The sequence below is a fragment of the Aethalodelphis obliquidens genome, unplaced genomic scaffold (assembly GCF_003676395.1).
Source record: "Aethalodelphis obliquidens isolate GAN/ISIS:26980383/991018 unplaced genomic scaffold, ASM367639v1 scaffold44, whole genome shotgun sequence".
NCBI lineage: Eukaryota > Metazoa > Chordata > Mammalia > Artiodactyla > Delphinidae > Aethalodelphis > Aethalodelphis obliquidens.
Window position 1 is genome coordinate 10,568,806 of NW_020837988.1, and position 12,281 is coordinate 10,581,086.

The window sequence follows — 12,281 nt, forward strand, 5'->3', positions numbered from 1 at the left end:
TACCCACCCGGGTCCCGCACCGGGGGCCGGATTCGCGCCGGCTCCCGGAGCCGCCGCCGCCGCCACTGCCGCCGCCGCCTGTGAGGAGCGGTGGGGCGGGGACGCGAGGCGAGGCCCGGCCCCCGGCACGCCCCCCGGGCCAACCCGGCCCCCGGCCCAATCAGGCCAGCCCCCCAACCCCCAGGTCCCAAACGGGCTCCAACCCGGCCGCGGAACTGCCTAAGTCACCTTCCGCCCTCCGACCCCAGGATCCGGCCCGGCCGTCCGCATCCCGTTTCGGGCCTCGTTGCCCGCCTGGGACTCCGGCCCCAGGACTTTGCCCCGGAAGGAAGCCCCGAGCCCCCGGAGTGAAGGCAGAACCCCTAGGACGCTCCACATGCGTGCTCGCCCTCTCTGTTCCACCCTCTGCGTTTGTTTTTCCTATTTTGAGGTAGGAAAAGAACAGCAACCATCAGGAGACCACGGGGCATCCCTCTTCCGCCAAGAATTCTTCTTAGGAACCCCGGGAAAGGGGTGCTGAGGCCCCCAGGTCTGCAGATGGACAGGCGGGCACTAGGAGAGGTCTCGGCATCCGAAGGTGCAGCCGGCTACGGAGCCCCTCGTGCCCCTACCTCCGCCTGCCACCCTCAGGGCACTTAGCCGTCCCAGGTCCCCGGCTCCCCGAGTGCCCTTTTCGATCCCCCGGGGAGCCGGAGTTGCCCAGCTGGACGCACGTTGACATGTTTGTCGCTTTACAGAAACTGAGCCAGGAGGGGTAGAGCTCGGCCTAAGAGATAAAGATGGAGAAAATGCATATTTATCCTTTAATATATTTACATAGTTAGATGTTCCGTGTTTCTAATGCACATAAATGGCACAAAGGCCGTCCGCCCCGCACGCCCAGCGCGTGGTCCTCGCCAGCCGGATGTTGACGGCGTCGCGTAGCAACGGGAGATGGCGGAGCCTGGCGGCCGGGCTGGCGGGTAAGCGGGCCTAGGGACCTTGGGTCTCGCAGCGGCCCCCACGCCTCCCCCTTTCTATATCCCCCTAGGCGCCCCTTCCCTTCCATGTCCCTTTCCCCTCTCCTCTGCCCCTGCCATCCCCACCCTCTGGGCCTTTCCTGCCCTCCCCGGCCACCCCCACATTCCGGCGCGCCCTTCTCCCTTCTCACCACGCGTCCCTTTGTCCTCTCCCGTACCCTCCCCTTTTCCCCTCGCTCCGGGCGCTCCACTCGCTGAAACCCGGGACTTCCTTGTCCCACAGTAACCATGACAACCACTTTGCTTGGTAGTCCCTGTACTGGATGCTGCCCCAGCGAGGTGCTGTGACAGGGAGCATCAGCCCAGCCCCCCGCCTCCCTCCCCCTCACCAGGGTTGGAGGTGGCAGGCGATGGGCCGGGGTCCCTATGGTCAGGCAGCCCCACCGTGAATGCCTTGAGCACACAGATAGACCGTAGTAAGGTAAAAATACCAGGCCTCTGTTCTCTTATGCTTTGTTTAAAAGGATAGAAACTATTTTAAAGAATTTAACCTTTTACATTAGACACTGCTGTATTGTTTCTTTTTTTTCTTTTCTTTTTTTTTAAGGTAGGTCTACATGTACTGACATGGAAAGAAGTCTAGATTACAGCAAATGAAAAGACTAAATGCAAAACAGTATATATAGTGTGATCTCTAATTTGGGTGGGTGGGTAGCTTTAAATGCATAGAAAAATATTTGAAAGAAGATACCCTTAAATCTCTTACTTTTTACCACTGGTTATCTTGAGAAGGAGAGGAGAAGTCACAGGGGATTTTCATTGTCTGTCACATATTTCTGTATTAGTTTTACTTTTTAAAAAAATATAGTTTTTTTCTAATTAGAAAAAAACAATTTTAAAATGTGACATTCTTGTACTCTCTACATCATGGGGTAATTGGCACTTCCCTGGCGGTCCAGTGGTTAAGGCTCTGCACTTCCACTGCAGGGGGCACGGGTTTGATCCCTGGTTGGGGAACTATTATAAAATCCCACGTGCTCTGAGGCACGGCCAAAACAAAAAACAAACAAACAAAATTCACGGGCAAACTAACCAAGAGTTTCTAGGGTATTTGTCCTTTTTTGTACAATTTTCTCTTATTTTGCATTTATTTTCCCCAGTTTTGTCACAGACAGAGGTATATTTAAGGTGACTTTTCTAGAGTAATCTACCTGTTCCTTTAATGTTTTGATAATTGCATTTTTCATTCATTCTTGGCATGACTCTTTTGTGCCACTAGTGCTGGTGTTAGTGACAAAGTCATGGCCATCAGCCTAGAGGGAAGGCAGATAATTAGCGAGTAAATAAGTAGATATACAGACATCAAGGAGGTGATAAATGCCAAGAAAAAGAAAGATGTTATTTGAAACTGCTAAATTGTTTCTCTGCCACCAGGTCTCACCTGGAAGACAAATCTTCTGAAGGAGAAGAGGACCAGAATCATGAAGGCAACAGGGTAAAGTTCCTTATGGGATGAATTATTCTGGGCTGTATTTACTAAGAATTAAAGAGAGTTCAGACTTTCTCAAGAAAATTGTACGATGATCCTATGACCTTACTGTAGAACAGACTCAAGTCATTTGCAGAGAAGCTCAATTTCCTTCCACCCCATTCTGAAGTGTTGGTGGCTGTTCAGGAATGCCTCGGATATCCTACAGTTAGATTGCCCTGAGTTTTTCAGAGGTCATTTCCTGTAAAGAAGGATGCAAAATAATTACCAAAAACAGAGAGCAGATAAATTAAAGCATGAAACATAATCTCCTAGCGATGCTCAGAGTGTGTAGCTGCAGTTTTCCCATCGGTGTAATTACCTTATTAAGAATAAAACCTCACAAGACCCTTTATACTTTGTATCCTGATTTTTTTCCTGCTACATGGCTACAGGTATCACCGATAGAGAAGAGCAGTGACCAGAGAAATGAAGAAACTGAGGGTGCTACAGAGCATTCTGAAGGGGAAATCAAAAACGATGGGGAAGTCTCAGCGCAGGGGAAAGATGAAGACGATGAGGAAGTCGAAATCCAAGGGGGAATGGAAACAGAAGAGGAATTCGAATTTGAAGAGGAGTTAGAATCTGATATTGAAGCCACGGCCCCTGAAGGGGAAGTCACTTCTCCAGATCTGGCTTACTCAGACATCAGTCCTGGGGAGGTGGCCAGAGATGAAGTTGGCCCCACACACCGGCATGAAAGAGCAAGGAGGAAGACAGGTCTTGAAGACGGAGAGGCCCCTGGCCCATCCAAATCTAGAGGAGTGGGGGTCATCTCCACAGAGCCCTCCCAGCAAGTATCAGGCTCATCTGAGCAAACGGACCAGGAATCGGTGAGTAGCCTGAGGTCTGTTTTACACAAGTGTTTTACTGCTCAAGTTGTTTGTACTCCTACATGAGGAACTCCGGGTACACTATAAATAATTCACATTGCAATCCCTGTTAGAAATGGCTTAGTAAACTTAGGCCTCAGGATCTACCATCAAATGCCAAGAGTTTCTGGACCCTCCCTTGCTGTTCCCAAACCCAAGTTGGGAACATTCCATGTAAGGGCATCTAGGTGTCCAGTCTCTGGAGCAGCACTGTCCAGTAAAATTCTGCATGATGATGGAAATGCTCTTTATCTGCTCTGTCCAATATGGTACCCATTACTCACTTGTGGCTATAGTGCACCTGAAATGTGGCCAGGGACATGGAGGAACTGAATTTTTAATTTTTTGAAGATTCTAATTAATTTAAATTTATATAACCAATTGTTACAAGTGGCTACCATACTGGACAGTGCAGTTCTAGATAATGACAATAGTTACATTCTTATAATTTTCATTTTTTAATTTTTTTTAAATATTTTTTGTGTGTACCATTTTTAAAGTCTTTATTGAATTTGTTTTGGGGTTTTTTTGGCCAAGAGGCATGTGGGATCCCAGCTCCCTGACCAGGGATCGAACCCACACCCCCTACATTGGAAAGCGAAGTCTTGACCACTGGACCGCCAGGGATGTCCCCTCATTTTTTAATTTTTAAGCAAGCACAGACTTACAGAAAAATTGGAGTACCATAGAACTTTTAATATTTTTAAGCATTTGAGAGTAAGCTGTCGATCCGATACCCCATTGCCTCCTAATGCTTCCATGTATGTTTCCCACAAACAACAATATAATGACTATCAAAATCAAGAAATTATATTACATTACCCAATCATCCTCAGGCCTCCTTCACCAAATGTCCCAGTAATGTCTTTTATAGCAGAGCTCCAGTACGGAGTTGCCTGTTGCCTTCAGCTGCCCAGTTTCTTTAGTCTTCTCAATCTGTCCTTGACCTTGATGACCTTGACACTTTTAAAGGTCACAGGCCAGCTATTTAGGAGAATGTCCCTCAGTTTGGCTTTGCCTGGTATTTCCAGGTTTCCAGGTATGGTTTATGATCCTTCGGCAGGAATGTCACAGAAGGATGCTGTGTTCTCCTGATGTCCTGTCAGGTGATACATCATTTCAGCTTGTCCATTATTGATGATGTTGGCTTGGATCACTTGATGAAAAAAGTGTCAGCCTTATCCACTGTAAAGATACTCCTCACTCCTAGGCATTTAAGAAACACTGTGTGAGAAGGTGCTTTTTTGGTTTAAGATAGGAAAGTGAATATTTATTTCAAATGAGAAAAAACAACAACAGATTACACCATTGTTTTAGGACTTCTTACTTCTCTCAGCAATGTGTACTGTTGTTGCACATCTTTTGTCAGGTTTATCCCTATATATTTTGCATTTTTTAAAAAGAATTTGTGGAATATTTTATTTTATTTTTTTATTTTGTTGGCTACGCTGTGTGGCATGCAGGATCTTAGTTCCCAGACCAGGGATCAAACCCGTGCCCCCTGCAGGGGAAGCGTGGAGTCTTAACCACTGGACCACCAAGGAATTTCCTATTTTGCATTTTTTGATGCCATTATAAATGGTTTCCAATTGTTTGTTGCTAATTTATAGAAATACAATTGATTTTTGTATATCAATCTTATATTCGGCAACATTGCTAATCACCCTTATAGGGTCTAGTAGCTTTTTTTTTTTTTGTAGAATCCATAGGACTTTTCATGAAAAGGATTGTGTTGTCTGTGAAAAAAGGCAGTTTAACTTCTTCCTTTCCAATCTGGATGCCCTTTATTTCTTTTTCATGTCTGATTGCACTGACTAGAACCTCCAGTACAATGTCAAATAGTAGTAGTGAGAGCAGGCATCCTTTTTCCAGATTTTAGGGGGAACATTTTCAATCTTCACAGTTGCATATGACGTTAGCTGTGAGTTTTCATAGATGCCTTTTGTCGGGTTGAGGAAGTTCCATCTATTCCTAGTTTGTGGATTTTTTTTTAATCATGAAAGGATGTTGGCTATTGTCAAAAGTGTTTTCTGTGTCTATTGGGAAGATCACGGTTTTTTCTTTTTTAGTTTGTTAATTTGGTGGTTACATTGATTAATTTTCAAATATTAAAACAACTCTTCATTCTGAGATAAACATGGGAGGGATACTCTGAAACTATGGTAACATCCATTCCTCATTAAACTTTCAATTTATTCATGTAAAGTTTCATATCTGTATGGACTCATTGTTTCCCATTTCATTCACTGTGTTATAATTCATTACTATCATTATTTATATTGAGACTCAGATTGTTCCCAATTTGACCCGTGAGCCTATTCAAATTGGCCTTTGTGTCTTTCTGACACATCAGTACCATTCTTTTTTTTCTTTTTTTTTTTTTAACCACCATCATCCTTTAGGCACTTTCTTGTTCTCTGGCACAGACTGCCCCAGCCTGAGAACCAGACATTTCTCCAGGAGCTTGGTTTCTTTTCACGGAACCCTCGACCCCAAACACACCATACACATACACACATACATGTAGCTCACACCAAAACGTCTCTAATTCCAAACACCCTTGACATGGTTCCTGCTAGTTTTCTCCCCTTCTATATTTTAACTCCTTTTTCCAACAGTAGGAGACCTGGTCCCTATTATCCTTAACATATTATTAATTTGATCAATCCCCTGAATGTAACCCTCACTGCACTTCCCTGCCCCCATGTGGACACTCCTCACCCCACTCAGGCTCAGACATACACCCTCACTGGGCCACCCAGACTGTGGACACCCTCATCACCTTGTTGGGCCAACCCCACCCAGGCCAGGCCCCAGTTGTTTGGGCTGTGACTCTCCACACCGGGAGCCCTCCTCAGCAGGCCCAGGCCTGACACCTGTGCTATCATGACCCACCTCGGGGACAGTCTCTGGAACCTGCTCTCCTCACCTTGTCCAGGCTCATCACCCCACACTGGACCAAGCCAACCTGTTGGCTTAGGTTTGATTGTTCTAGAAGGGAAGTGAGGGGCAGGGCGGGGCAGGAAAAGAACGTGTAACGTTTCTCCATCATGGACTCTGGGCTGGACACTTCAATGCCTTTGACATGTGTTGTTTCAGTGAATCCTGACAACAACCCTGTGGGGTGGTAACTATTATTATCCTCATAGTTCAGGTGAGGAAACTGAGGGGCCAAGGGACTTCCTTGCCCAGAGGCATGCAGCTGTGATGGCAAACGGTCACTCTGGCTCTGAACAGTGAAGTGACAATCCCTCCCCACCCTGTGAAACCTAGAAGAGTTAATAACTTTAGAGAATGACGCAATTCAATATTCGATGACCCCCAATTAAGCTTTATAATTACAAATGATAAGTACATGATCAAAACCACTTTTAAGAATTTAACACAACAAAACAGTGCCCTCCTTTCTAAGAAAGCCAGGACTGGGAATTCCCAGGCAGTCCAGTGGTTAGGACTCTGCTCTTTCATTGCCAAGGGCCCAGGTTCAATCCCTGGTCGGGGAACTAAGATCCCACAAGCCGTGAGTCATGACCAAAAAGTAAATAAATAAAAGATAGCCAGGAGTGTTGAAGTACAGATCACTTGTTGAGCTGTAAAACCAATTTCCATCCTCGAATCTAGTTTCTAGAAAACTCATGAAGAAACAGTCTCCAAATTTGATCAGCCAGAAGGGCATAGACAAGCCCAAAGAGAGAACCCTACTTCTCTCCTCTCAGCGCTCAGTCTTAAGAAGTAACTTAATCGTGGAGTAGAAGCTGCTGTGTCATTGGGGTGTTCTGACACCTCATTGACGTCTCATTAGGAGAAGCCCTTTCTGGACACCCCAGAGGTGGGCTTTGGACTCTGGGCCCCCATTAATGTCATTGTGGTTCTGGATGCCTCAGAAATCATTTCTAGAAGCAGCATCACCTGAGGAAGTACAATTAGAAAGAACAGGAGCTGGGCGTTGAGATGACCCTTGGCTGGCTGTGCGAACTTAGACAAGGGCTTCAGCTTCTGTGAGCTGCTTCCCCTACAGATGACAGAAATGACTGGCATCCACCTTGCAGGGTCTTGTGCAGGGTCATTGTCTGTTGTTACTAATATTCACCTATTCATCAGCAGCAGTAATTACTGTCAACAATAATCATCACAAGAGTCCCCTTTAGAGCTAAAATGGAGCCAGGTGCTTCTATTGAGGGAAAACCTTTTCATATGGAAATGTCCCTAAAGTGAAATAGTTTGAAAGAAGAGAAGAAACAGCCCTCTTGGGAGACCCTGGCCAGGGCTCAGGCTTTCCAGCATCCCTTTATAAAGAGGATGCTCAGAGGTGTTTCTTACCATCCTTGGAGAGAGCAGCATTTGGGAGTAAAGGAACCCACGTCCAGCACACGCCCATGCCTCCGCGTTCACACTTTGCTACAGATCTAGACGGAAAGAGACCACTCCCGATTCCTCATGGGAGTGGCGGTAGGTGTTTTCTGTTTTGACCATTTGCAAAAGCCAAATGTTATGCAAACAATATTCTATTTTTTAAAATAAATTTATTTATTTACTTATTTATTTATGGCTGCGTTGGGTCTTTGTTGCTGCACGTGGGCTTTCTCTAGTTGCAGTGAGCGGGGCAACTTTTCATTGTGGTGCGTGGACTTCTCATTGCCGTGGCTTCTCTTGTTGTGGAGCATGGGCTCTAGGCGCGCGGGCTTCAGTAGTTGTGGCGCGTGGGCTTAGTTGCTCCGCGGCACGTGGGATCTTCCCAGACCAGGGTTCGAATCCGTGTCCCCTGCAATGGCAGGTGGATTCTTAACCACTGCGCCACCAGGGAAGTCCACAACTATGTTGAATTGAACACTGTAATGAATTAACTCCTTTGTCCTGACTAAACCCTCATAAATTCAGATTTGGTTGTTTTTGCTCTAAAATCAATCCCAGGGAGCGCTCCGGCAGAAGGTCTTTCCTCTGGGGGCTCAGCACTGCCTCGGACAGAGCCGGGGGAGCAGCAACACATCCCTGGACTTTGACGAGCCGCCTCTGGTTACCGAGGGCCCCTCCACACAGGAGCCAGGTATTGTGGGACAAGCCCCTTCACACGCCCTTCTACGCGAGGGCTGCCACTCATTCACCACCTGTTACCTTGTTTCCTGTTGCGCTGTGAGCCAAAAGATAGAAATATCATTAACAGATATGGATAACACATGTGGAGCATTTTTCTGTTTTATCTCATTTAATCCTTACCCTAACCCAGTGAGGTAGGCACTGTTCTCCATTTTAGAGACCCTAAGCGTCATTAAGTAACCCAACCGTGTAAGCTCACCCCTAAACATGTGTCTGTTTGCTGACTTTCCAAGGCTTTCCCGGTACACCCTTATCTTTCCACTTGGCTCCGGTATCCCAGTGTTGAGTACGTGGGAAAGCAGATTGGGTTTTTTTATCTTCCATGTGATGGGTGTGTGTGGATGGTCCAGCTAACAAGCCTCACGTCGCTCACAAGCAGCAGGCAGACAGCACACATCTAAAGGAGTTACAAACAGAACAGGATCTCTGCAGCTCAGGAAGGGAGAGAAGTTGAAACTAGAGCCTCACTGATTTCTTTTCAATTATATCTGTTTTCCATTAAAAAAAAATCTAGTCCATCATTAAGAAGCCACCTTTCTGTTCACTATTTATGGATTAAAAAGTATCAACAAAATGTGTTTCCTTCTTGTCTACCTTTAAAGTGCAATCCTTTCTACAGAATGTGTTGAATCAGCTAGTAGAAAATTCATGAGCAGAAGACCCTGTGAATAGCACTTGTGAACCCTAACCCAAAGGGGTGCCTTTTGTTTCTTTTTTCCATCATGTTGCACGAAACTGGGCGTCAGCTTTGCCTGATAATTCCTCCAGAGAAGCACTCTCTCTATTAACTCCTCAGTGATGTTTGTTGTTCCCCACTACTCGTCCCCCCAGAGCCTGATGCCCACCCCGGGGAAGGAGCCACATCCTCATTCCTGGACAGGACCCAGCAGTTAAGCATGGCCGAGGAAGGAAGCCTGGTGGAGAGTGTGGAGTCTGAGGCCAGCGACGAGGCCGAAGAAGACAGATCACAGCTGGTGGTTTTGGACCCAAACCATGTAAGGAAACATTCTGGAGTTTTGCTTTTGCCCCATGCAGACGAAGATGGACTTAGAGACACTCCTACACCTGCCCTGTAGGCCCTGCCCTGCCCCGAGCCTCCACGGCCCACCCTCCACCCGGCAAATGCCACACTCAGGTCTCACCTGCTCCCTGAATGGATTACCTGCAGGGTTTGAGCTGCCACCTTGTAAAGTTTATTCTCCCTTTAAGTTCATTCACTCAGAGTCAGCATTTCCCAGCCTCCACACTATAGACGTTTGGGGCCGGATCACTCTTTGTGGTGGGGGCTTCCTGGGCACTGTAGGATGCTGAGCAGCGTCCCTGGGGCCTCCACCCACTAAATGCCAGTAGCACCCCCTTAGTTGTGGCGGCCAGAAATGTCTCCAGACTGGGTATTGGGTGGGCGCAAAATCACGCCCGCTGATAGCCACTGCCTTGAGTGTCCCACCCCTCTGGCAAGCGGGGAGGGCAGGTCTTGGTTGGATGAACCTCTTTGGAAAGACTTGGTGCTCCCGGTACCACGGGAAGGATCAGGGCTGCACTGGGAAAAGGGGCTGAGAGTTCATTTGGTGCTGGCATCCCAGGCACTGCTCATCACTGCCCTCTGGCCCCAGGGATTAAACCAGGACCACTGCCCCAGCCCACCCTGTCATTTTGCACTCAGGTCCTTCAGTGCCTAGGGTGAGACCACAAGTGCCTTGAATTTGTGGTTTCTGGAATAAGAATCCTGGGCAGAAGTGGGGAGCACCCAGCGTGGAGGTCATTTCTGCCGTCCCCTGCCAAGAGTTGTGGTAATTCAGGCTAAGCCCTGGAGGGGACAGCACAGTAACCGGCTGTGCTCTTCCACTGTTTTAGCCCCTGATGATAAGATTCCAGGCTGCCCTGAAGAACTATCTTAACCGGCAAATAGAGAAACTGAGGCTGGAACTTCAAGAGCTGGTGCGTACCTGTCCCGCTTTCCACCTGGCTGTGCACCCGCATCTCCATGACCCAGCTTCTCTCTCTGGTGCAGGGCGTGGCCACCAAGCAAAGCCGAATCCAGAGGCAGGAGCTGGGGGTGGACCTTTACGGGGTCCAGCAGCACCTGGCCCGCCTGCAGATGCAGCTCGAGAAGAGCCACGACCGCCACTCGATCACAGCGTGCGAGAGGCGGAGGAAGGAGGAGGAGCTGCAGAGCGTGCGCCTGCGCTACGCCAGGACCTGCGAGACCGCCGGCGAGGAGCGCAAGAAGCGTAAGGCGGCCCCGTGTCCTCGCAGGCGTCCCCGTGGCGCGGCCCCGCGTGCCATAGACACCCCAAGGGGCATCCTCACATGCCTTCGTATCCCTGAATGCCATTGCAACCTGGTGGGGTGTTCCCACGTGCCATCATGACCCCGAGGGGTGTCCCCACATGCCATCGCAGGACTTCATGAAAGGCAAGCTGTGTTCCCGTACTGGAGGGGTTCCCAAACTTTTGGGGGAAGGAAAACATAAATGTCTTAAAATGCACCTAATTAGGCAAAGTAGCAAACACTGAAAGCCGGCAGGTGGGGTATTTGGAGTCAAAAGCGGGAAAGGCGGGCTTCCCTGGTGGCGCAGTGGTTAAGAATCCGTCTGCCAATGCAGGGGACACAGGTTCGATCCCTGGTCCGGGAAGATCCCACATGCCGAGGAGCAACTAAGCCCGTGCGCCACAACTGCTGAGCATGTGCTCTGGAGCCCGTGAGCCACAACTACTGAAGCTCGTGCGCCTAGAGCCTGTGCTCCGCAGCAAGAGAAGCCACCGCAGTGAGAAGCCCGTGCGCAGCAACAAAGACCCAATGCAGCCAAAAATTAATTAATTAATTAATTTAAAAAATGCTGGAGAGGCTGGTGGGCTGCTGGGGTTGAAGATGGGGTATCTAGAAGGCAGGGAAGAGCGGGGATGGGCAGAGTTTAAATAGGTGGGGAGGTACAGGTGAGGCCAATCCAAAGCACAGGAGCCCATGGTCCAGAGCCCTGCAGCCCCACGATGTGTGGCAGATTACGGGGAATAGGTGGCTTTGGAGCAGAAGAGACAGTGAGGGTGCGACTAATCACCGTGCACTGTTCCTACCAAAGCAACAGCTCTGCACGGAGCGGAGGTCGTGGGCCACAGTGAACAGCGTGGTCACAGCAGGCGATTTCAGTTGTTGTGCTTTTTCATGTTTCCAACTTTCTTTATCAACTCTGTATTACTATAATAATGGGGAAAATAACCTAGAAGAATTTGGGAGGAACAAAAATCACACGTATATCCCAACTGTGGATGGAAAGAAGCATTTTGGACCCTGAGAAATGCAGGAGAGTTTTCTGGACAGAGTTGGGGAAGAGCACCCCTCCCTGAGTATCACCAAATTAACAGAATCTACCAAAAAGAGAAGAGCACGACATTCACACTAAAACAATGGAGCCACATCCTCCGGATATAACAGAATTTAGACCAGTCTGAAAGAGGACACAGGTCCCCCACCCCCTCCACGCAGGAGAAGTGAGTGCCCACCAACACCCCTCATCAGATCCTCGAGGTATGGATGGGCTTCTGGAAAGATCCAGTCATCTTCGTGGACACTCTGTCCTTTCTGGAAGTCACCAGGTAGCAGGAGCAGAAGCTGTTTAACCAAGCAAGGACCCACCTAACGGCACCTTTTCTCCCCTCTTCAGACTAAAGAACTCGGGTGGCGGTCCCAGCCCTGCCTACCAGGTGCCGCCACTGCACTGTCCCATAGGTGAAACGTGGGGCTTGGCCTCTGGAGAATGTCCACAGTTGACCTCCTCACTTAGGAGGGGGGTGGAGCCCACCAGTCAGTAAACCTTCACATCCAAATGTG

The 12,281-nt window shown here is 48.4% G+C and overlaps 2 protein-coding genes across 2 annotated transcripts in view; both read left to right on the top strand.

Moving 5' to 3' along the window:
* The first annotated feature begins 933 nt into the window (after nucleotides 1-933).
* On the top strand, nucleotides 934-3,664 carry LOC113606698 (sodium/potassium/calcium exchanger 1-like). The gene is made up of 4 exons (XM_027081370.1): nucleotides 934-962; nucleotides 2,394-2,454; nucleotides 2,883-3,320; nucleotides 3,656-3,664. Exons 1-4 carry the CDS (start codon nucleotides 934-936, stop codon nucleotides 3,662-3,664), a joined length of 537 nt encoding a protein of 178 aa, XP_026937171.1.
* A 691-nt stretch (nucleotides 3,665-4,355) lies between these two features.
* The window catches only part of LOC113606699 (coiled-coil domain 40 molecular ruler complex subunit), a 38,119-nt gene continuing 30,193 nt past the window's right edge, over nucleotides 4,356-12,281 (top strand). Inside the window, exons 1-4 of the mRNA XM_027081372.1 lie at nucleotides 4,356-4,403; nucleotides 9,287-9,448; nucleotides 10,308-10,391; nucleotides 10,465-10,684. Coding sequence (XP_026937173.1) covers nucleotides 4,356-4,403; nucleotides 9,287-9,448; nucleotides 10,308-10,391; nucleotides 10,465-10,684 — 514 coding nt within the window. The remainder of the gene's footprint in view (nucleotides 4,404-9,286; nucleotides 9,449-10,307; nucleotides 10,392-10,464; nucleotides 10,685-12,281) is intronic.